This window comes from Cimex lectularius, unplaced genomic scaffold (assembly GCF_000648675.2).
Source record: "Cimex lectularius strain Harlan isolate CLEC.00 unplaced genomic scaffold, Clec_2.1 scaffold209, whole genome shotgun sequence".
In the NCBI taxonomy this organism is placed as follows: Eukaryota; Metazoa; Arthropoda; class Insecta; order Hemiptera; family Cimicidae; genus Cimex; species Cimex lectularius.
The window spans coordinates 403,310-429,296 of record NW_019392784.1 but is presented as its reverse complement, the minus strand read 5'-3'; the positions used below and the strand labels follow the sequence as shown (position 1 = coordinate 429,296).

The 25,987-nt window shown below is 33.0% G+C and overlaps 3 protein-coding genes and 1 long non-coding RNA gene across 5 annotated transcripts; 2 read left to right on the top strand and 2 right to left on the bottom strand.

Annotated features, from left to right (window-relative positions):
- Positions 1-1,053: 1,053 nt before the first annotated feature.
- LOC106668926 (attractin) lies at positions 1,054-14,022 on the bottom strand. The gene is made up of 19 exons (XM_014398128.2): positions 13,744-14,022; positions 9,559-9,762; positions 7,924-8,052; positions 7,137-7,507; positions 6,991-7,070; positions 6,449-6,584; positions 5,693-6,005; positions 5,307-5,603; positions 5,065-5,235; positions 4,818-5,007; positions 4,620-4,751; positions 4,345-4,531; positions 4,098-4,265; positions 3,878-4,021; positions 3,664-3,813; positions 3,437-3,601; positions 2,952-3,370; positions 2,776-2,890; positions 1,054-1,790 (listed from the first exon to the last, which is right to left on the bottom strand). Exons 1-19 carry the CDS (start codon positions 13,980-13,982, stop codon positions 1,657-1,659), a joined length of 3,744 nt encoding a protein of 1,247 aa, XP_014253614.1. The 5' UTR covers positions 13,983-14,022; the 3' UTR covers positions 1,054-1,656.
- A 1,160-nt stretch (positions 14,023-15,182) lies between these two features.
- LOC106668934 (BTB/POZ domain-containing protein KCTD9) lies at positions 15,183-19,684 on the top strand. Of its 2 annotated transcripts, none has more exons than XM_024227827.1 (6): positions 15,183-15,391; positions 15,453-15,574; positions 17,915-18,545; positions 18,600-18,795; positions 18,855-18,988; positions 19,041-19,121. In XM_024227827.1, exons 1-6 carry the CDS (start codon positions 15,344-15,346, stop codon positions 19,065-19,067), a joined length of 1,158 nt encoding a protein of 385 aa, XP_024083595.1. In that variant the 5' UTR covers positions 15,183-15,343; the 3' UTR covers positions 19,068-19,121. The 2 variants fall into 2 exon arrangements, with proteins under 2 accessions (XP_024083595.1, XP_014253626.1); XM_014398140.2 differs by having other exon boundaries at positions 15,184-15,391; positions 19,078-19,684.
- Positions 19,685-20,208: 524 nt separating this feature from the next.
- On the bottom strand, positions 20,209-23,126 carry LOC106668914 (WD repeat-containing protein 54-like). The gene is made up of 4 exons (XM_024227828.1): positions 22,791-23,126; positions 21,025-21,205; positions 20,520-20,965; positions 20,209-20,454 (listed from the first exon to the last, which is right to left on the bottom strand). Exons 1-4 carry the CDS (start codon positions 23,007-23,009, stop codon positions 20,323-20,325), a joined length of 978 nt encoding a protein of 325 aa, XP_024083596.1. The 5' UTR covers positions 23,010-23,126; the 3' UTR covers positions 20,209-20,322.
- LOC112127223 lies at positions 23,099-25,498 on the top strand. The gene is made up of 2 exons (XR_002910466.1): positions 23,099-23,175; positions 24,369-25,498. It is a non-coding gene; the product is annotated as an uncharacterized LOC112127223 (long non-coding RNA).
- Positions 25,499-25,987: the final 489 nt, after the last annotated feature.

Here is a 25,987-nt window from a genome sequence, read left to right as displayed (position 1 = left end):
TCGTGTAATCTATTTGATTCTCGGTGACAAATGACTAGTTATGCAGAAAATAAATAAAAAATTATATATAATAAAGAAATTGCCCTGTATCGCTTCATAAATATAGAGAGATCATTTGACAAAATGTCATATGCTATCGTTATCATATGCTTTGACTATACAAGGTTATACCCAATGCCAATTAGCCAAAAATATAACTTGGGAACAAAAAGCTTACAATACAACCAATGAGAGGATGCTCCCAAGGAGCAGTACTAACTCCAACCTTATGGTTTCTGGTGGTGGATGACCTCCTACATAACCTAAACATAATGGGGTTTGAAGCTAACGACATTGCTATTATAAATAGAGACAAATTTGATCAAACTCTGGTCGGACTAATGAAGTCTTAAATTTAACTTTAATTGAAAAATGGCAAAAAGGAGGGAAAATTGGAAAGGTAGGGTTGAGATGGGAAGTTAGTGTTCGAGTGGATCGAAGTCTCGATAGTCGATAGCTCAAGTGGTAGAGCAGCGGCGTATTTAGCCGAAGGTCGTGGGTTCGAATCCCGCTCATGACACTGACTTTTATATCTCAACCAATACTTTACATAGAGTAATTAATTGAAAAAAGTTATTCGGTCAATCAGACCACTGACTCTAATGGACTTAATTAATTTAACACTGAGTTGGTGAAAAGATAATGGTCTAAATATAAACCCCTCAAAGCAATAATTGTACCATTCACCAGGAAAAAGAAGCTTAATCTTACAAACCTAACAAATTTTCATTTCCTGTGTTTTAAACAAGAGAAATTTCAATATCTTAAATAACCATGTGATATGGGGGCATCAGTGGTCACAACGGTTAAGGCATTGACTGGGCATATTGTCACATAAGAATCCAACGACCCTCCATTTGAACCTGACATACTTACAAATGAAGCAATGACACCATGAAGTTTTAAATAGCCTCACAGTTGAAATACCCCCATAAAAAAGTGATATAAATCACTGAATAACCTGCTGTTGAATGGATTAAGGAATAATAATTGGGCCGAGCCCGACACAGTTGATAAAAGATGGTACATTTTTAATAAAGAAGATGAAAAATGAATATTTAATTCAGGCATAAGCAGACTTCTAGATCAAATTTCTTTCTTCTCTGAAGACTTTTGTCTGGTTATTTTTTATTTATTTGTAAATAAAGAAAGAGAAAGAAAATGCATATTTAAATGTAATATTGTTTATCTTTTTTATTTTGTTTCAATAATAAAAACTAATCATAAAAAAGTATATCGCGCTACTTATGAATTATGTATATCACATAGATCCTTGTTAATAAATAACGGATCAAAATAAATTTCTCTCACTCTCTCTCTCTCTCTCCCAATTTTCTTTCTTTTTTTTCTAATAATTGAATTGGAATGTGTTCAAGAACTGTTTAAATATTAAATTAAATTGAACATGATAATAAAATTTTAAACAAAAGAAAACAATGGGACTAAAACATTCAAGATTGGAAGACTAAAACTTACATACAAAAGAAAAAATTGGCAGTGTAAAAAATTTGTGAGCTATTTACAAAAGAAATAAAACAGTTTAAAACTGATGTCATTAAAAAAGTTACATATTAGTAAATTAAAAATGTGATTTTTTTATAATATATACAAAAATGATTATATGCAAGAATCAGGATGTTGGCTAGAAACTGTTTTCCGTGACTTTCCTTTTGTATCACCTTTAACTGCCTCAATACTGACTTTGCGAGGATTTCCAAGCGTAACAAGAGCAGATGCAATTGCCAATCCAGCTTTGAACAAACAAGAACAATATAATTATTATTTAACAAACAAAAAAGCAACAGAAACTTTATGTATATATTGAGATGTGGGCATTAGTTTTTCGTTTTTTCCAATTTTGATTTTCTTCCTTATAAAGGCCATTATTACCTGCTAGCCCAGTTGGTTCTGGGGTGAAAAAATTCCTATTGAATGAGACTATTAAGCTAGAAGGCAGGATGTTGTCTAGAATGAACTATGACATGAAAGCAAATAAAATTCATTTTAGGCATTGCTTGCTAGTTGCTGGCAGTCCGATCTTGGTCATAGAGCAGCAAATGTCCGTTAAAATTTATGTAGAATTTAAAATGATAGTGGTTCCAATATTTTCATAAAGACCAGCCTCGTTGTGAAATGCCTACAAGCTTAATAGTTTCTGTTTTCATTATTAGAAATAATGAAAATGATAGTGTCACTGTCCTTAGCCCACCGGTCTTCAAGGAAATTTGAGATCACTTGTAAAAACTTAAACATGTCTATCTATAGGCATATTTAAGGTTGTTTTGCCCTGAATGACCTTTAAATGGGTCAAAAGATTGGCAGTAGCAACGAAATTTGCTTTCTTCTACAATCCAGTGTTTGTAAGCTTAAAAGCAACATCTTATTAGAGGACAAATTAACTATGGCAGATTGTCAGAGAAATTTCATGTACATCATACAACGATAGAAAGAAGAATCCGATCTCTGGGTTATGCTATGAAATTGAATGAATGAAAGGAAGACTGTGCGTAGCTTGTGTCTAGAACAACATTGAAGGAAAAACATTTTTACAAAAAGAGAATCTTTTTAATACCACAATGTTGGCAGCATGTTATAGAAAATGATGGAAATTGTGTTAAGGATTAAAACTGAAATAATAAAGTCAAAATTATTAAAGTTTGGCTTTTTTTCTAAAAAGCAAAAAAAGCTTATGCCCACATCCAATATTAATATTAGCTTAGAAAGTCAAGACTTCACCTGATTGTCCATATGGAGTAAACGCTCCTCCACCGGTTGGAAGTCTGACTAGAAGTGAAAGAACGGCTGCACGATTGCCAATGCAAGGCTCAAGAGCAATTGGGCTTGGACACTCCTTAAAAATAAACACAAATAAATTCTGACCCACATGTACAGTTAAGAGCGACCGTTAATACCTTTTTTGCGGGAGAAGGAGAAGTTGGAGTGTTGTCATTGGATGACTTATTTCTTTTTTCAATTTCAACTAATACTTGAGAAAAGGGGCGACTAGCCATCTGTTCCATTTCAACAAACATACGCTGCCGCCTTCTATACAAGTCATACTTTTGTTTTATTTTCCATAAAAATATGGCTACCAAGAGTAACAAAAGGAAACAAGAAGAAAATGTTATAAAGAACTGTTGTAAATTTAATTTAGGATATTGTGAGAATGAAATCTGAATCCATAGAGGCGGCTGGAAGTCATAAACGTAAACATAAAATGTTGTCAATGACACATTTTCAACTTTGCCAAACTTGTGATCATTTTTGTTAAAACGAGTCCTGAAGTTAGAACAGTTGTGATTAGATACAAATGGCTTTTCAGGTTGATTCACTAAAAATATTATGACAGTCAATAAGTAAAATGATGCAAATTATTGTATTAACTTGATTTATTAACCTGCTTTTATAGTTATGTTCATTTTAGCCATAACTGAACATGTTATACTAAAATCAGCATCAACATCTGCTTTTGTAGGCTCATTTTTAAAATTGATCTGTGTATAATGTCTATCATCTTTTTTCGATAAGTTAAAAGTAAATTGGTAGTCTATTGTCAAATCATCTAAAATAAAAAATGAATCACAAAAATTTATTATAAGGCAATGTGCCAGCAAAATAACTTACAAAAACATGAGCCGTGATTGGTAGGATCACCATGATAATGATTTGGACCATCACATTTTTCACAATGGTCTCCAACAATTCCTTTGGTCGTGCAGTAACATTTTCCAGTATCAGGCACGCACAAAGTGCCATGATTGTTACATTCACAGGCTAAAAGTTAACATTTAATATTTGACGTAGCTTCAAATACTTTAAGTTGAAATAAATAACGTACGAGTACAGTTCCCTCCGTTAACTGGGTAGCCGTAATATCCAGGAATACATGTTTCACAATGTTCTCCATATGTGAGATTAGCACAGGGTTGAATGCATACGCTGCTGTTGTTAGCACATGTACTGTGACCATTGCATTGGCAACCTTTCAAGACAATAGGTTATTTTGAACAACAAAATTACACTTATTGAGATAAAAATGAGTTGAATATAAATCTTACTTGGACAATGTGTGAAGTACCAATGGTTTTTAGGACAAGTTGGAGGAGGATTATTACCCCCAGGTAAGCAAATACCTTTTCCTGTTCCTGTACCATCATCACACCAACCGCATTCTGGAGCATCTCTACATTCTGAGCACCATTTATGAGACGTGCAAGCGGATTCACCTACATATTACAACTTGTTAATTAGGTAAACCCATGCATACTTCTTTTTTAATATATAAATAAGGATTAGATGGATAACCTGGTGTGAGAGGGCAGCGACTCCTCTGAGTTGACCATTCTCGACATTGGCCGTAAGGGAAAGAAGCAGTATAAGCATTTTTATCAACGCATCTTTGTTCGTTGTGGCACCAAATGCACTCCTCCTGGGTGCAATTTAAGCATGAAGTTAATTCGCTACAACTAGGCGCACAGTGACTGACCGATTCCTAAAATTTGTTTAAAAGCAAAAGTGTTTAATTATATTGTGTGGTAATAACAGCAAATCGAATTTACTCGATTCACTTTTGGAGTTACCGTATTATTAGCTAAGCATTGATTATATGTCTTCCAATGACAGTTTGGCTGCACAATACACGTTTGACAACTGTGATGGATCGGACAATTAGACCCTTCTTCAACCAGACATTCTGAGCTTAATGTTACTGCCTATATTATCACGACAAAAACCAAAACGTTACTGACATGAAAAAAAATCAAATTGTTTTTACGTACCCTAACTGTGTTGTATGCAGTAGCATGTGGGGGTATCGGTTGTTTGCAAACATTATCATGCGTACAACTGTTTAAAAGGGGACACCACCCACAGCCCAAGGATGTATGAACACACGATATACAGTCAGTCAGCTGGTTGCAAGTTAACATATTAGCTGCAACTGTGGATCTACGTTCTGGTGGACATCGGCTGTAAAAATTAATTTTTACTATGGTTAAATGGATTTTAGACTCACAAAATACTTACTCGTAATAACTTTCATCTGGATCAAAATTAGGATTGACAAGAACCTCCTTGGATATATCGAGAACCGAAAAACATTTTGCCTCTTTTCTGTCCCATATGCATTTAATACCTGGCCTAGTGTTTAAACAAGCTATCATCGTGGTCAGGCTTTTACAGTTTCCTCCTGTATACCTAAAATTTATTGGTTTTTAATTAAACTGGGAACGAAATATTTGTTTATGACAAAAACAAAGAAAAAATACTTGAGGATATCATTGAGCATTTGTCCATCAAATCCCCCGTATATATACAAGGAATCTGAAAAAACTGCAGCAGAATGACCAAATCTTGCTAGATCAGCAGTTAATGCCGATGGAACATGAAGAGGTGACCAAGAGTCACATATGACATCATAAGCGAGTGCTTCAGCCGAATAGCACTTAGCACCCTGGGATTGCGATGTGTCGTTATGTGTATTTCCACCAAATACAATCATTAGTCCATTAAGAAATGTGCCAGTGTGTAAAAAGCGTGCTGAAGGGCCATTGCTCAACAAAGTCCTACAACACAAATTAATTTTTTATAGAAATAAACTATATAATCCAGTTTTGTGTAACACATACGATGAACTCTAAATATAAAATCATACCAAGTATGGGAGTCAGGCTCGTAGGAATACAGTCGATTAGAAAGAAGAGGAGTGGCAGGTGATTCTGATATGAAGCCACCGTACACGTAGATTTTTTCAGTGAGAGAATCCCAAGCACTAGAATGCCCATAGCCTGCTTTTACAGGGAACCCTTTCGTCTTGACTATGCTCCATTCTCGAGTACCAAAATGGTACTCCTGCACAGTGTTCAAATAACCATATATCGGAGAATGGCCAAATATTACAACCATTCTCTCCAATTTCCGTTTACCCATTACAAGTGTAGCTGTATGTCCTGCCGACTTTAATGGACCTGCAATATATCAAAAGAGAAACAATTTCTGATTTAAACAAATAAACTGATAAGTTGAATTAAAATCAAAAGTCTTATAATAATAGAAAACTCATTGCAATACTTAATGAAACATGATTCTGTTCCAGTTAATTAATTTTAAACTAAATTAAAACTATCTCCAGTATAATGATAAGAAAAGAAATGAATGAAAAGCTACAATATTTTACTTGTTTCATAATTTATTTATTTGGAAGATGGAAAAATCAATCATTCATAATTTGATTCTGGATACAAATTTTTATGATATTAATGATCACTCAATTACACTTAGGAAGAATTGCGAGACGAAAAGATAATAAAAAGAAAGGATGCAACAAAAATGTTTTTCCGGTTTTTACATTATATTCAAACTTTGATATTTTACTGGTCAGTAAAACCAATAGAATGGATAAAATGCCTACCACAGAGGGATGTTGTGTTGCATGGTTCAGCCCGTACAGTGATGTTCTCCCACGACTTAGCACTGACATCAAAAGCCCAGAGTTCATTGCAAACCACTCCACCATTTTTAACCCCTCCATAAATATAAATCTTGTCCTGTAATAATAATAAAAAAATTACAATGGAGAATCAAATTACAATTTTTGAGAACAGAGATTAATATGCATTCGCTTTAAACAAAAGTTAAATGTAGATAAGTACTTTCTCGTGATAATTTAAATATTACACTTTATTAGTTATTAATTTAAACATATTGTTAATTATATTTCAATGTTACCATACTGTATGAACATGTTATATAATAAAATATACCCACCAACAAAAAAATATAAACAAACTTGTAACTTTTTTGTACTATCCAGGTTAATACAACAAAATACAACTTTAATGAACACAGGGAAATTCTTTTTTTGTTTTTTCTTTTTTAAATACCAATTGCCAAATGTAGCATATTTTGTTTTCTTTCTTATCAAAAAATTGTAAACATAATTATTTTACTTACTCCAAAAATAACTGCTGAATGACCATATCTAGGAGTAGGTGCCGTCTTACTGTCCATGTGATTGGTTTCCCATACATTTCCTAAAAACATCATGATAACATGATTATCAATCATTTTTAACAATTTTTCTAAACTGTAGTACATACCAGTAAAATCGTATGTGTATATCATGTCGGAAGTGTTGTAAGACTCCCCTCCAATAATGTGGAGGGAATCTCGCCAAACGACAGCTGTGTGCGATGCTGAACCTTTTGGGAGACTCCCTCGGGGAGTGACAACCTCCCAATACCCATGGTCGGCAACTTGCGAACAGTCTTCACCGCGATACTTAGGATTACACTCACATTTGTGTTTGTCGGCTTGACACCTCCCGTTTGAGAAAGAACAATTATTTGGGCATATTTTAGTATCACAGGCTTCACCAGTGTAAAAAGCATCACAAGTGCAAACCCCTTCAAGACAAACACCGTTCCCAGAACAATTTTCACTTGAAATCCTACTGGGGCAGGAATTCAACCTGGAACATTTTTTTACACCGTAATATTTTCTTCTAGAGAAATTAAAATGTGATAATTTTGAAAAACTGGATAAGTTCGTTATTTATCTACTAGGAAAATTGATTAATGGTATCTACTTCCTCTATGAATATTTTTGCTGACAACCATTAATTTTTTTATCATCACGATCATTTCAGACAATTTTTTTTCCCTTTGTAACGTCAGAAATAATAAATAATGAACTCCATTGCGATTAAAAGGGTTTTTATTTTTAACAAATATTTGTCAAAAAACTACAAATCAAGCATGCATGTATATGCATTTACATTAGAAAGAAACTTGCAATTGTTATGTTCAATAGTAAATGATGAAATAATTTAAAAAAATTAGTTCATAGATAATTAATTTATGACTATTCTAAAATGTCCATAATTACCTATATGATATGTTGAAACCTGACATGTTATAAGCGACATCGCTATAAAAATGTATAAGTGCATATCCTGAGTTGGCTACTATTTCTGGAATCCTTCTAATTTTGTAATCACCTTTATACATTAAACCACTGTGAAACAAAAACAAAATACATTTAAAAAAAGATTATTTTCTGTTTTTAATAGCTAAAAGTTATATAATTACTATTTAAAAACGATAATGTAAAAATGTAATTATCATATTGTTTTGCAATATTTGCAAACAAAAATAGAACAGTTCTACTTTTATCGTACACTTTGGATTTTCTACAATGAAAACAGGGAAATTATTATTATTTTAAATGCTGAGACATGCCATTTAAGAAATCTCAGGTGGACAATGCTAAAAAAAAGTAAAATAAAAATTTAAATACAACAAAATTTTAAAAAAATACATTTTTCGTACGGGATACAAAATACTTTTGTTTTCTTTTTTTAAATAACCAATACTGTGAGTAAAATGTAAGCTTCACTTTTTTTTCACTTTCATTGTTCACTCCTCACTTCTGACGCAAAACTAAGCTAATTTTAGCAACACATGCAAAGTGACTAAATTGAACTTATCTGACTATTAATATGTAGCTGGTTTTGCTTAATTAGAACCCTACTTGATTGTCGTTAAAGTCGTTTGTTATTCAACAGTACAAACATTTGATATCTCACAAAAAATTAAAAAGTAGTAGTAAAAAGTCCCTTGACTAAGTAAAAATGTTTGGAATGTTGTAAATAATTAATAAACTGAGTTAAGGATGAAACGTTTTTATAAGTATAATGGTTATTTCCATCCAGAAGGTTTGTTATAAGTGGAAAATAAGAACAATTTTTTTTTTGTACTGAGTGGTAACTGGATTCAGCTGGATACCGAGGTGCCCTCGGCAGTGCCAGCAAGAGGCTGAAGACAGTCAGTCCTGGGGGCTTTAGGAGCTCAGCAGACTAGTCATGACAGACGGTGCAAGTGAGAGGAAAAACCCGAAAAAGTTGGTCTCCTGAAGTTTGGCTATTTTAATTTTTTATTTTATAGATTTGCTTTAATTTTTTTTTTTTTTTTTAAATTAATAAGTATACCATTTTTATTTTCAACTTACTAATATAATTTGTATAATTTTATTTTATCTTATTTTTAGGTTCACTATTCGCAAAAAATAGTATGACACCCGATTTGTTATATTTTTTATATCAAACCCAGAACAAACTTCTGCACCGAGCTTCAGGCACCCATAATTATCTTTGGTCTGTTGTCACAGAACCAGTGACAGGTTTTAATTAGTCATACAACACAGCCATGTGTGCCTTTGTTGTACAAAGTTTCCTTTGTTTAAGACAAATACGGACTGAACAGACAATTGTATGACTGTATTATAAACAAACAGGAAAATAATAGAATTATATAAGTACACAATAAGTTAACAAAAGACAAAGTAGTAATTGGAAAATCTAAATTGGTAAATATAGCTGAAAATCATATTAAACTGAAATTTAAATAAATAATAAAAGCAATCAGCCAAAATATACTTTTAACCAACTTGTCTCATTAATTCTAACTCCTATAACAAACAAGGGAATAAATTAATTTTTTTGGAATATATTAACAAACTTACCTATAAACAGCTAAAAGGGGAGAATGGACTGAATCACCATCATAAATGTAAAGGTGGTCCCACCCACACTCTGTAGCAAACTCCTCAATATGAAGACGAATGGAAGAGTTTGGGACCGCGCTTCCGTCAATGAGCCAGGAGCATTTTACATCAATCGAATAGTTACCGATGCCATCGTGAATGTAACCACTAGTGCCTGATAGTCTGTGAAACAAAGGAAACAAAAATGTAACAGAATGAATCAAACATATGCAGTAGAACCCTTTTTAACCAAACTAAAGGGGGGAAGGTGTTTCTGATAACACAATTTTTCGGATAATCCATGGAAGCTGTTGGCATGCGGTAAAAAGTGTAAAAAACAAATTCCAATTGAAACTGAATGATCCATGTGTTTTACATACAAATATGAAGTTCTGTGTAGCCAAAATGTATACCAGAGAAAAATAATTTCAATAATTTTTTTGTGATTAGTTAGCTTCTTTGTCTTGCAGTTCTGCACTTTGCAAGTGTATTCATGAACTTTAAATTTAGATTTTACCCACTGTTGATATCCTAACATCATAATTAGCGGCTAGTTAACCAGGTTTCAGTTAAGCTAAGTTCGGTTAAAAAGGGTTTAGCTGTACTTTACACATCATTTTATACTGTAATGAAGATTATTATTATAATATATTTTTTCATAAATGTAAATTTCATTTGAATTTTTGATCATTTCCTACCTACTCTGGTCTACCTATTCTAACAAATTTTGGCATAATAAAATAAGATCAAGCTGCAGGTTCATCACAGAGTGTGACAATTCACATAAATTTGGAAGTATTATAATAAGTATTACACTCTGAGTGCCTGGTTTGCCTAATTAAGCTGTTTTGTCTATATGGGTGTTCCAACATTGTGCCATCGATATAACTAAGTCTGTCGGGTAAAAGCTGCAGCAGGCTACACCACAAGGCTTAAAAATTTAAATATGTTTGTTTATTGGAAAGGTGAACAAGAAAAATGAACCATATTGTGTCAATTCGGCTGGAAAGAAAATAAAACCATAATCTGTTGTTTCAATTATTATTTTATACAGCGTGATTATTTTTGATCATTCTGATCTGCCTAATAAAGTTTTTTGTCATCAGATATTCTGCATTTTCCTCTCTTCAGTAGTTGTTCTGTCAGGTACAATCAATCTAGAGGTTTATTGCTCGCATGACATAGCAAAATTTATATAGCTGTCATCTCTGATCCTCCTGAGCTGCGTAATATCGATGGTTTTAGCTGCCAAACATATCTCACTCACTAACTTCAAAGTTTGACTACGTGCCCAATAATTTTATAAAATGAACTTATGGTCTTCACTGAAGATTAGAGAGGCTGAAATGTGTCTGAAAAACCAAAACCATTAAAATGGGCTGACAAAAATAAATGGAAAGGACCAAACTAAAGGTTTATCAGCCTGCAGATCCCAAGGGAAATATCACAAATTATATTGTGTCAATTTGGCCAGAAAGCAACTAAAAAGAGAGAAAAAGAGCTGACTAATCCTGTTGTTACTAAGATAATCATAATCCTTATTTTTTGAACAAGTTTCTCAGTAAATTTAATATGAAAAGATCTTAAATAAGTTATATCACCCTGGTCTGCTTAATTAAGTAGTTTTATATATCAGACTATCCAACATTTCGCCATTTTCAATAGATGGTCAAACAGGTTAAACGATGATCCGATACAGATGCTACTTATATAAATGTTTATTAATTTTAAAAAAAATCACCAATGAAAAGGAATCATAATTATGACAATTAGGCTGGAAAATTAGTTAAAACTTATCCTCTTGTTTCAATTATGATTTTTTAAAGCTTGATTATCTCCGATCATACAGAGTTCCCTGATGTCAACGGTTTTGCCAGTCAGGCACGTTACAGCATCACATCATCTTCAGTGTTTGATCTTGAATACAACAAACTCGTATCAAACATCTGCAGTTAATTATGAGGTGTAATGTACACTGATGGATAAAACGAACCAACCTTAAATTTTTATGTATTTAGTTTTATTCATATTTTGCAAACAAAAAATAGGTTTGGTTGTAAAAATAAGACATTTAAAAAGAAAATTTTATTAGCTAATTATTTTTAAAAAAATAATAAAATAAAAAAGAGTACAGAAAAAAAAAATTAAAAGAAACTTTTTGTCCCCTTTAATACCAAGTATTTACACCTCTGGCATGAATCATGTTGTTAAATGCCTTTGCATTCCTTGGAAAAGATTTCAGATAAAATCCTGAGGAATTCTTTCCCATCATCAAGAATAGCAGTTTCCAACTTTTCTAGGGTGTTATAACCTGGGTTTAGCTGTGTACTCGTCGCTTAAATTGGTCTTAAATGTGTTTGATTGGGTTCAAATCTGGACTTCATCCTGACCAAACCAATCACTCAATTCCAACCTCATTCAGGTAGTGCTTTATGCTATGCATGCTTTATAGGGCCTGGCAATATCCTGCATAAGCAAGAATCTCTCACAAATGTGGGGAGGTGGGGTAATGATACTACATATTGTAATTACATCTGCGATGTTTGAGATCTTCCTCATGCGGGCATCCAAAAAAATGACTGCCCGGAACATCAATGACCCATCATGGAATGCCACAAGAGGAACTATACAGCATGGAGTCTACCTTTCTTCTGAGTGTCTCCATATGAAATTAGGCTCGCATGAAGTTTTGCTAAATCTCACCATATCTGTAAAAAGAACTTGTCCCCAATCTTTCTATGTTCAATTCATCGTAGAACACATTCGTGAGAATTAAAGCTGGGACATTTTCTGAGGTGTGCAAGAGCAAGGTATTTTCATTGAACCTTCTTCTTACAGTTCTGGAGGAAGTCGAAACATTTCTGACGACATCAGATTTCTTATCCCATTTCCTGTAATGCTGCAGTTTTGTAAGGCCTGATGACAAATGAATCTGTCGTCTCTCCCATCTGTAGACCTAGGTCGATCCTGTCCTGGCCATTTAGTATGAAGCCAAGCCCTGTTTTTCTGAAGCGCCGAAGAACCCTTCTTATTGTAGAGTAATCTACTGTCAGTCTTCTAGTGACTTCAAACAGACTGTATCTTTTCACTAATAATGTTATGACCCTGACACTATCATACCCTCAAATGCCTGACTGGAGCCATTGTTCAATTCTTAAAGGTTTAAGAATAAGAATAATATCAAATGAAATCAATGAAGGAAAAAGATAAACTGAAAGTGATTTTTAGGCGTAGTAGAATGGAAAGGCATAATGCTACTTTTTGCGCAAATTGGATTAATCAGTTCAAAAGTAAATAAAAGAAGTAAACAAGGTATTATTTATTAGAAAGATAATGGATTTAATTTTAAACTAAATAAATTGAGTGTGGCGTTAAATTTGTACATTGGTGTAATTTTCAAAAACCTGTTTGAAACTGTCTGAAAAGTTGTATGTTATTCTTACAGGATTATCGCCCAGCAGCATTCTTATATCAAATTTGTGTATTTTTAAAAATCTGATTTTACATTTTGATCATACATTTGTATCGTTCGGCCAACGTTAATTCCAATCAGTTATATTTATTTTGTTTAATTTCTTAATCCTTTTTTTCACTGCTTATCAGAGTCTCTGAGACGACGATTTTATGTAAAGGAAAGCTCAAATAACACAGCAGATCAAAGTTCAAAACCTACAGAGAATCCAGAAACGTCCAATGTTAAACATGAATCCTACGAGAATTTTTTTTCTCTAAAATATAGAAAAAGCATGGAAACTCTCCATTCAACACGTCAAAGCCGAATAATGGGAAATTTATCAGTTTAAAATAAATAAACAAACCGTACAAAAATACTTTAGTCGTAAGACTGTCACGATAAGAATATTAATTAACATATATAAAAAAATCAAAAAACAATACAATAAAAAAGTGACAACGAAAAGGGCGAGAGATATATAGACTAAAAATAAACTAATAACAAACTATCAGGTCAGAAAGAGTTCGAGATTGGAATAACTGGCGAGCAAGGTACAATCCGAATGTGCTCTGGGTACACATAAAACCGTGCCATTTGAAAATAATTCGATTAAAAAAGGAATAAAACATAAATGAGTATGTAAAATATATTGTTTGTTGTTTATTTTTTCTAAGTGGAAAGTTAAAAACCTAAAGGTGTGGGATACTGACTTGACTTTTCCAGTACACCACTGACAGGAAGCTCCTCTCCAGCCGTCAAAACAAACACAAGTACCGTTTACACATTCACCGTTAATACATCGAACATCCGAACATTTAGAACTTAAAGCTAGATTTATAAAAAACGAATAATAAAACGTCACTACAACGAGAAATATGCGGAACTTATTGAATTTCCGTCTGTACTTGGATTTGAAAAATAATAAAAACATTTGGACAAAATTTGACATCTTTCCACGGTCATTTCCGCGAATGGACTGCCTGCCTAGGGCATCGAAAGCTTAAGCTTTTTAGTTAGGATTGACGTCACAGTCCCAAGCGACGGGCGACCTTATCGATAACGAGGAAAAACTAGCTGGCCAATTTTCAACAGGTTTGTCAAACATTATGTTCCATTCGGTGAAACACAAATTTGAAAGAACAATTACAACGTACGAGGTACAATTTAACAACTACAAAAGTTATTTATCCTGAAGAAATACTACCCTAGCGGTAGTGTCATCTACTGATAAGGAGGAGACTCGTTTCAAACACAAATAAGCCCTAAACAAAATTCTAAAAAATTGTTAGTATTTTCTAAGGCAAATAGTTAGATAAGTGTTTTTTTCTTTATGATAACGAAAAGCCATAGAAAAGGACAAGGTTGACATTAACATTCGGCCCATTGCCTTGCTATTGGACAAGATTATCAAAAAAACCTTTAAGAATCGAGGGCACTATTACTAGCTGGCCTCCTAATAACTTCAGATATTCTCAACATTTTTCATAAATCATGGTTGCTGCATAGATATTTAGCCCACTGTCATTGAAATCACAATAAAAAAAATTAAATAAGAGATAGCCTTGATCAGCAGAGAAGCTCTTGAGTACTAAGGGCACACAATAGGTGCTGACAGTGAACCAGAGTCATTCTCCTCCTTATCAAAATAGGCCATACATGACTGACATATGCCATAGAGCTGAATATTCTTCGCTAAATAGAATTTGATGCAAATCTCAGTTTTGGACTTTTCTTTAAAATAACAATTATATGATTCAACTTTTCACGTAAGCAGGTATAACTATTAAATATATGATTATATTGTAGTGGGAAATATTTTTTGCAATACATTGATTTGATAGATTCATTAGATAAAATTATATTAACTTATATCTAGTAAATAAAAGTAAAAATCAATAATAATATGCATATAATTTTCCGTATTGTCAAACTAATAGTTGTTGTAAAATATAAACTTATACATATTATAAATTTGCCCGTAATTACACAAAATTATTATTTTAATTACGTACTTATTATATAATTTATTTTTTGAATGAAAGGGTTATTTATTGTTATTTAAGGTAAATTTACAAGTTTTTAAATTTTGGCGACGAGGAAGTCTTAGGTCGTCCTTAATATTTTCACAGAGCACTTATCAGCGCTACAGTCACTCATAAACGGCACTCACCAGATATCTGGCAATTATTGTAGATCGTTTTCTCCGAGTGAACAGTGCATTGTTTTAACAAATCAAAATTACATACCAGTCGATGGCTTTGAATCAGGCTTAGAAAACAAGCCAATCCTTGCTTAATTCTACATACTAAAATGAAAAGGGTTATCGTATTCAAGAATGGAAGTGATGTCGATGGAAAAGTATGTTTTCAATTTCATTTTTAAAATTGATTACAATCCTCTAATTCGAGCGTTTATCTAGGTCCTTTTGGTCACCCATTCATTAGACGAGCTGCTTAAGGCTGCTGGGCAAAAATTCGGCATCTCGGCTAAAAAGATATTCACTCAGAAAGGGGGTGAAATTGACGACATCAAATTGATAAGGTACATTTTTCAAAAATTTTCTGATTTATTTATCTACTGTGCTTATTAACTTAGGATTATTTCTAAACCTGACACTGCAACGTTTTTGTTTAGTCATCAAATTTTGCCAACATGCCTATTTAATTTTATACTCATCAAATTCATGCAGCATATAATTCTCTAAACTGAGACTATGGTAACATTTCTACTCAGCCCTTTTATTCTATTCTACAAAGCATTCTGTACAATTAAATTAGACTAGAGAAGGAATGGCCTCTGTATGACATATACATTGCGACCAGTATTGGTCTGTTGTGCGTTTCCAGTGTTGTCTAGAGCCTCATTAAGCTTAAGCCTTTTTACCAGATCCCAAAGCTTTTTCAAGGATCCGTGTGTGTATCCTTCAGGTCCGGGTTTTTTCTCTTCCTGGAGTAGGAATCTCAGCCTATTTAAGCCTTCACACCAACAAAGGTCATATTCCAGTTGTTCTTATTCCTGGCTGTTGCACAGGCTTGTTTCTGCTTTTTTCATCTATTATTCTAGTCTTAACACATCCTAGATTTAGTTCTCCCAATAGTTTCTGCATTAATTTCTGATCTTTTGACTATCTTTTTTGCACTCCTGTTCTTTTTTTTCTTTTTTTTACAGTGGATACCAGGAACTGGAGGAGGTCCCTTGAGTACTGCAGTTGTATAGCTTATTGTACTTTATTCCTGGTTCTTCTTGGTATTTTTTGTGAGCTTACAACACACATGAATTAAGTCCCTAGTGTGCCAGTGTTCTATCGAAGAAACTCATTCAGGATCACTGATATCCGAGCCTGCCCCAGACCTCCCATTGATGAGTGCCGTGCCAATTTCTTTCAGTTATGGCCATCGATCCCCTTAGGTGCCAGAAAAAAGTCCAGAGGTGGCAGTGAGGATCGAACCCACAACTGCTGGATCTACTAGCCTGTGTCTGATGCCTTAACCGCTTGCTACCGCAGCTCCCTTCATTTCCATTGATCATAGGACTTTTTTTAATCTGTTGTTTTAATCTATTTAATCAAAATTAAATCTAAGACATGTTAGGACTAGAAGGATAGGTGAACTGCTAACAGGCACTTCAGTTCTCATAGGCATATAGGCTCGGAACGGCAGTGTGCAGATATCGCTTTGTCCTTTGTTGGTGTGAAGACTTATTTAGGCTGAGATTCCTATTTCTTGGAGAGGAAAAGCCCTGACCTGAAGGATACACATGGGAGACCAAAAAAACATTTGGGATCTGGAAAAAGCCTCAAGCTTAACGATTGGCAAGTTATCAATGAAGATGTACTATAGACCTATAGTGATCTGCATGTTGTAAAAGGCTCAAGACTCCTCTAATCTTCTTTCTAATCTCTAAGCAATCTTCAGAGGCTCACGTTGCAAACCTCACACATAGCTGATTTTCTATTATAATAACATTGATTATAATATTTTCACCATTTACCTACCTTTTTGTTCATACTCACTGAGTGAGGTAGTCACTGGATTTGACAGGTTAACTGTGGACACTTGTGGAATGGTATATTGAACAGGTGCAAACAGTAATTATGTAGAGTGAAACAAAACAGCAGTCATGACAGCAAAGTCTGGGATGCCCCAGTCAATTTTACACCCATTGATGTAAAATCCTAAATAAATATCATAAAACATGTATAGTAGTATCATAGGTCCTGACAGACAAATTTAATTTTGAAAAAATTGTGTATAATTAATTGAGTAATTATACATTTAACAATAAGCTGAGAAAAGTAATTAAAAAGGTAGTATTAATCCAGAAAAATACCGGTCCCGCTAGTGTAGTACAATCGTTAATAAAAGTTTTCTATATGAAGCCACGATTTGCTTACAATTGGAATAAATGGGAAGTTTGTGGCATGGGCGACCAAAGTCACGGTAGCTCAAGTGGTAGAGCAGCGGCGTGTTTAGCTAAAGTCGTGGGTTCAACTCCGGCTTGTGACACAATTTTTCATTTTGAGAAAATTGTGTAAAATTAATTGAGTAATCAAGAATTTGTGTGAATACGTATAACTATAACTGTATCAGTAGACCTTAGAACCTAACTTCAGTGAATAAATTGGACAACACTGAGCTAATATAATAATCATGGTCTACCATGCGGAGAGGTGATTCTCATGTTTTGTCAACTGAAATATGATTCTAATTAACCGTTTAATATATCTTAATAGAAAAGACTACAATACAGAATATTATGGATGTATATTTAACAGGATGCTGTTTTAAAAATTTGTAATTAATTGACAATAACAATTATTTTTGAGTTATGAAATTTATGTTCTTGTTGACATTCTTGAGAGGTAATGGTTTATTTTTTTAGGGACGATGATATTCTTTACGTATCTGGTGGCGAGGGTTTCATTTCTCAAGTTGATTCTGTCAATAACAAACTCAATAGCCTTTCACTCCAGCAAGAATCCTCAAATGCCGCCATCATTGCGGCAACAGTTGAAATGAAAAAGGAGAACAAACATCCTGGACATTGGATTACACTGAATGTCGGAGGAAAGTATTTTACGACATCAAGAAGTACACTCGTCAGCAAAGAGCCGAACTCGATGTTGGCCAGGATGTTCGCAGAAAGAGAATCTGGGTATTTCATGAGCCCGAGCAATGTCGACGAAAAAGGAGCATACCTCATTGACCGCAGCCCGACTTATTTTGAACCTATATTGAACTACTTGAGGAATGGACAGCTTGTATTTGATAACAACGTTAATCCTGAAGGCATTCTTGAAGAAGCTCGTTTTTTTGGAATCGATTCAGTAATTCCACACCTGGAAAGCCTTGTATCTGCTGGACAACAGACGAGAGACAATCTTCCTTTAACAAGAAGAGATGTAATAAATGCCTTGATCAAGACATCATTTAACACTGAACTGAGATTCCAAGGTGTCAATCTGGCTGGATCTGATCTTTCAAGATTGGATCTCAGATTCATCAATTTCAAAGTACATACTTTTATAATTTTAAATTAAATTTTTTTAATGTAAATTTTTTTTTAGTTTGCATGTTTACACGGATGCCGAATGGTGGGTGCAAACTTGAGCTATTGCTGCCTTGAACGAGCCGATCTGTCTCATGCAGTATTAGAAGGAGCACAACTCTTAGGAGTGAAAATGCTTTGTGCCAACTTGGAAGGAGCTAATCTAAGAGCCTGCAATTTTGAAGACCCAACAGGAACAAGAGCAAACATGGAAGGTAAATAAGTAAAATAAAATCTTACTTTACATTAAATAATTATTTTAATTTTTTTTCAGGTGTCAATTTGAAAGGAGCAAATTTGGAAAGCAGCAATATGGCTGGTGTTAATTTGAGAGTAGCTAATCTAAAAGGGGCTAATCTTCAAAATTGTGACCTACGAGCAGCTGTTCTTGCTGGCGCAGATTTACAGGTATTTTTTTTTCCCTTTTATACCAATTATTTTATAACAAGCGTAAAAAAAGGACAAAGTTATCAAAACTGCTACTTGATTTTTTTTAGAACTGTGACCTTTCGGGCAGTGATTTACAAGAGGCGAATTTGCGTGGAGCTAATCTCAAAGACGCTTCCCTTGAGTTAATGCTGACTCCTCTCCATATGTCACAGACTGTTCGTTAATACCATTTCCCTCTTCAATGGGAAATACATTTATATGTCAAGTGAATAATAATCATTTTGGAAATGTATACATCTTACTTCCTATTTATATTGATTTGGCTGTGTCATATAATTTATGAATTTTTGTGATAATAGTCTGTACTTATATAATTGTACTTATTTATTGTTGGCTAAATATCTAATTAGAGTTTTTATATATTTTTTGGTGGGGAGGGTATGGTATGGAAAGTATTATTTTTTGCTGAATACTGTGATTATGGTCTTTTTTTTAATTAGACTTACTGCTGATTGGTTTTTAACTATTCAATTTATGTAAACTATTACGCATTTGATTTTGAGACAAATAAAATTGAATTTATGCTTAAAGTAGAAAAGTAATGTAAACCATACATTAAAAATGTATTGATTCATTATTGATCTGAGATGTAGACTATAACTGATTATCTTGCATTTTAATTCACTGCAAATAAACACAGACATTTACTGTTTATGTTTAATAATTTCTACATTTTTCCTTAAATTTTTCTTTTAAATTAATTTATTTATTTATCGATTTTTTTAATACTCATAGTAGTTGTATGTTTATAAATTGGGCAGGAATTGTTGTGTGAAAAAAGGTGGAAATCGAACCCTCAACTGCAGGGTATAAAAGCCGACATGGCCCAACCAACATGACAATCATTCAGCTACCGCGGTCTATCAGAAACCTTTTATTTTATTTTTTTAAATAATATTCTGCTTTGCTTTTTTATACTATATGTTGAACTGGCACTAGATTCATCTCACTGAACATCATACAAAGCGGAACCTCCAAGTGTAGACTGATCCAGTGCTAATTCAACATGAAATGTTTTTCTTATTAAATGTTCGTAAATTGTAACTTTTAAACAATTTTTAAAAAAATTAAGAATCTTAAGAAAAATGATCTTACATGATCTTGTTAAAAGAAGACTATTGTAAACTTGGAATTAAAAATATAACACCGTTTTATTGGGACCCAACACTGAAGATGGTAAAACCAATAGAACAAACCAGTGAATATAGGCAGACTAAGACTGATCAGTAGCGACCAATTTTAAACAAATGCTTAAAAGTAAAATTCCAAACTTTATTTAACTGTGAAATCTTTTACATTTTGAAGCATTGAACAAGATTACTGTCATAAATAGAAACTGCAAATATAGAGCCCGATAAGGTCAGAAATTTACCTCCAACTAGCATGCAATCTTTTACCTGAGAAGAGAATTTATGCACAACCGACTGAAACAAAACAGCCCAATATGTTTTAGTCAGAAAATGTTAAATTTTAACATGGAAATACTTACAATATTATCTTGTTTGACAATTTGCCAGATTTTAGCAAAGGAATCTTCAGATACAGAGAGGACAAAGCCAGATTCTGGAGCGACGTCTATTGCCGTTATCCACTTAGCATGAGCGCAGACTTCAGCGGAGAGTGTGACCTCCCTCCTGTTCTCGTTTATCGAAAAGAGCCTTATATGGCCGGAGCCGTATCCTGTAATAAGAATGTTCCTCCATATCTGTATACTCGTGCATGCCGAGCCATAGCTGGCGATGTTCGCCCATTGGATCATTTCTTCCGGCGTTATTGAAGAGAGCACAATTGATCCGGCATCATCGCAAGAAGCCAGAAGTTCCTTACAACAGGCCAAGTCCGCTATCGGCGAATTGTGCATCTGCTTTCTGTCTATGAATATCAAGTTTCCATCGTCGGCAATCCCAAACATCCTGAGAACACCGCTATTATTACCTATTCATTTTTAAAACGGTTAGTCTGAGCTTGGCAACGCAATGATAAATTGACCATACCGACACAAACGTAGTCTCCCGGAGGATTAGCTAGGCCCCTGGCAAAATGTTCTCTATCCTCTGGAGAATCATTGCAAGCATGAGAAAATCTCAAAGCAAGAGTACTTGAGTCAAATATTTGAAGGCCTACAGTTGAAGCGACAACAAGACATGCTTCATAATTAAGGTAACACCACATAACCTAGTTAAAATGTTATTTTAAGAATTCAACATACCATCTCACAGGCGATTCTGATTATTAAATTCATTAGAAAACAGCAATTTTATAACATTAAATTTATGAAACTAGTACCCTGAGAGGCAAAACAAGTTACCTACTTATTTATGATACTTATATTTTCAAATACTCTTAAGGACAAAGTTATAAAATATATCACAAAATTATTTTTGTACTCTTCCAGTAAATTTATATTTAATTTCTTAAGTGTTTGGATTGTTTTACTGTCCTTGTGATAGCTCATTCTAAAGGGGTTTATGCAAATGCTGGTTATTGTAAGCAGCAAATTGAACTGCTTTTCAAAACTTAAAAAGATGCATGTAGTGTAAGCATTGGCACTGACATTTACAAAAATAAAGTCTTCAATAAATTACACAAAAGCAACTATTACAATTCATCATCAATGTACAGCTGATAGAGGCATGCATAAAGTTGAATGCGAGCGGCCAACCAAAAAAAAATTACAAGGGTATTGAAACTACGAAGTTATATAAACCCTCGGGATGCTGGTGTTTTGGGTTAAAAATCGGTACCTTCACATTAGTGATGAGTAGATATATTTGACCTGCCTCAGGGCTAAGATATAAAGTTGATACATAAATTATAACAGAGACCAACATTAGAAATGGATAAGATATTTGCACATCTACTTTCATGCACGATAGACTGCACTGGTCATGGTGCACAAGTCATAAAGAGGCTGGCTCCTACATAATCACCTACTTTTGATGACAATGCAATTAGACAAATTAAAACCATTTAATAATTAAAATAAAATTTGCTGGACAATAACGTCGACATCAGAAGCTTCCAGAATGCCCTGCCTAACGTATTTCACCTCCATCTCCACAGCTTGTCTAAGAGCTATTCAAAGTTCTCAGAAAAGAAGACTTAACATGCTCAGTCTCTTTTGAAATTTTGAGCTGTGTGAAGTTCTTAACAAATGGCAAATCTTCTCCACCGAAGGTCCAGCAGGAGTCTTCACCTTACAGTGTGCAATCCAACCTTTTCCAGTCAGATGCAGATAAACTTATATCCAACAGAGATATGGCCCAATAACAAATTAGTGATCAGAGCTAAGCTTTCTCAAGTACCAATTCTTCCATAATGACATAAATCCCCTTGTACAGTTAGTTCTTGTATTCTGGAAATGTTGAATAATGTAGGTAGTAAACTTCTGCATTCAATAACGCTACATTTTTAACTAAATCTGTGGTACATAAAAGCATATAACATAAACATGCATCTCATGAAAGAGCTGAATACCAAAACAATAAGTTAATCTGCATACTCACCCCACCTTTATTAATTAATAAGGGGTGGTGATGATTTAAAGAGTATTATCATAATCCAATTATTAAGGGTTTGTTTATTATTTGTCCTAATCCTTTAAAACCGTAGATATGATTTTGTATTATACTCAAAGATTTATGTAATACAAAAATAAAACATGGGAGGCAACTGTTTTTGCCACTCAGCGTATGTTAGATTAAACAAATGTGTTACGAATATTTTTTACATAAAAATAGAAAGTGTTTGGAATTAATACCTGGGTTACAGTTGCGGAATACCTATCAGCACTGTCAGTACAAGATATGTACTGCGAGTTAATGTCTTGCGACCTTGTTGGAATTATGTTAATATATCCGCTATGTATTACGCCTATCGCTTCTGAAGATCTCGAAGGGTCCAGGAGTTTACAGCTCAAATTGTTCGGCAGGGCTGAAGCAGTTGCCACAAGCAGAAGCGTCTTGTCTTTCTCGTACATTTCTTAATACAGAAGAAGCAACTAAAAACGACACTCGAGCAGGTTTTGTTTAGAAGCACAGTCTCCATAGTTACTTGTCATATCAAACAAAGCATAGTTAATGGCAGTTTCTTAATAAAGATCACGAGAATTGTTGCTTGCAACTCTTAAATGGGATTAAACTAAGGTGATATAGCATTTTTCAAATTAAGATTGCTAGTATATACTGTATAATTATATTATATTTTTAATAAGAAATAAGATACCTATTGGATAATAACAGTAGGTCAATAAGCTAAATTTTGCAGTACTCAATGAATAAAGAAATATAATTTAATACGATGATTATTCGGAGATCTCACCATCATGCTAATCCTCTAGCTGTTCATCATTATTACCAATTTTTTATTTCCTTGTCCTTGCCCATTCTTCTCTTGTCTAAAAAATATCTATAAAAATTATAGTTATTTTATTCCTTTTATACAATACCATTCTGATAATTTGCATCATTTTAACAACGCAAGAAAAAGATAAAAGCGGTAGAAAAAATAATAGTGGTAACGATTATTTGGAGATCGTGAGATGCAGTCTGGTGTGACGTAGGTTTTAGAAAACATTTTCTTTATCGTGCCAACTTTTCGATGTTTAGATCATCTTCAGGGCTCAAAGCGTTTGTTTCCTGTGTAATTGTACCATTCTTGTGTGTCGTGGTGAGAGTGACACTAATCACCACACATAATTTAATACATTATATGTATTATGAAACAGAAAAATGTACTGTAACATTTAAAATAAATAAATATCTAATTATTACATACATGTTTTTGTAATGTAAAATTATATATACAGTTATTCAGATATCGATTAACGGTCACTAATCTCTACACATTATATATACACTAATCATCATTGAAAATTAATAGGACTAAACTTTTGAAATATATGAAATTTGTCTCATTTTGAAAACTCTTTTTTTTAAATGAGGATTTGTAATAGCAGAAATCATATCAATCCTCGGGGTGGAGGTGTTTTTAAAAAATGTCCATTTGTAGCATAGAACTGCTGTTAAAACTGAACTGCAGTTCAAATGCAGCTGCATTTTTGAACCTTTACCTACTATGATGAGCGCCATGTCAACGCCTAAGCCATTATGACGCCCCCTTTGGTTTGTCTTATTTAAAACTGACAATTACACTCGAATTTCGTGTTAAATCTTCTGTAAAATTTGAAGAAAAATAAATTATTAACTGATATTAAATGTTATGTTTATTATTTTATTTAGTTAGCATTAAATTTGTTTACAAAGTTATCATTACAGGAAGTACAAAAAATTTGAACAACTGCCATTTTGCAAAAGTAAGTAAAGTAATCCCTGTACAGGAGGGCTTAAAGTCCGTCCAACTACTCATCGAGTCACGGATGAAGGCTCAAACCACTTAACAATTCAGGATTGGAACCAGATCTGCTAGCCTGACAAATCCTAACCACTTGCCCACCTTGGTCTCCAAAGCTTGAGTATATTATTTGGTCATCATTATGAGAAGTACGAAAATGTATATAATGTGGATTCACAACTGCAGCAGTACTACACAAATAAAAGTATAATTTGTAATTACTACAGAACAATTACATTATACAAAAATAAGGTAGAAGGAATCATACGTTACCTAATCCAAACTACATTTTACACCACAATTCATTTTTTTATTCGGTTATTTGTCTTTTAACCTATAAGACCCGGAACGCCGTGTAGTAAATATTACTGGATCGACTTCTGGTTTTTAAAGTAAATAACATATAAAAAATAAAATAAGTATGAAATTCAAGGTCAATAACGATGTAGGAAGTATGATAACAGTGAAAAATATGGTCCAAAGTGTGGGACTAGGAATTAAAAAAAAAATAAATTACTCACAAATTTACAAGATTGCATATATTCAATGAACTGTCATCCTCATATTCTCTCTCAAAGGTATATCATTTATATATATTTTAAATTTAACAGTTGTTCTTTTTTTTCATGTTTACATATTGTATATATATATGTATACACATACATACATAGCATCATCAAAATGAAAGTATTATCATACATACCCCATATGTACTATTAATTGTTCTACAGTAGTTTCTTTTTTTCTTCTTTTTCATCAATTGTAATAGCTAAGGTTTTTTTTTCGATACACATCTATACACATATAAACATGTATATATGTATATATACATATATAGACGTATGTATATATGTATGTTTATATATTTATAGCATGTATAAACCTAAGAGAAATTAAAAACTACGCACTAAACTTAATTATTTAAAAAATTATTTATATTTATTATTTAAAAAAAAAAGAAAAGAAAAATAAAAAGCTGAAAATTAACACAGGAGTTTTGAAATTTAGTAAACAATTTTTTTCTTTTTACATTAAAATGGACAATTTTCAGGGCACAGTCAAATGATAACATTTTACATCAATTAGCAAAAAACATTTTTCATTTTGAGAGAGAGATAGAGAGAGAGAACCATTAAAAATAATTAAACATTGTGTTTGGTTCCTCTCTCTTTTTTCCTTTTTGTTGCCATTTTTTTTCTTTTTGGAGTGCCCATAATAACAAAAATAAAAAATAAATCTCACAAAATTTAAAAATAATGCCTCTTGAAATATTTATAAACCACATATCAGACTGACCATTATGTAAAGCATCACCGATAAAAAATAATAACAATAAGCTTATTTATATTTGATATATATATATATAATTTTTTTTAATACAAAAATTGTTTGTTTCATAAATTGTGTAGTTTTAAAGAAAATAACAAAACTTAAAAAATTGGACACAGAAAATTTTGTTTGCCCTTTTTAAATAAACGTTCAAGATTTTTTTGTATTTTTTTTAAATATTTTCTTTGTATTATAAATATTTATGATCACCACAGAAGTGTTTCTTTTCAATGTTTTCCTCCCCATCAGTTTCACTCTCTTCTTTCTTTTTGCCTC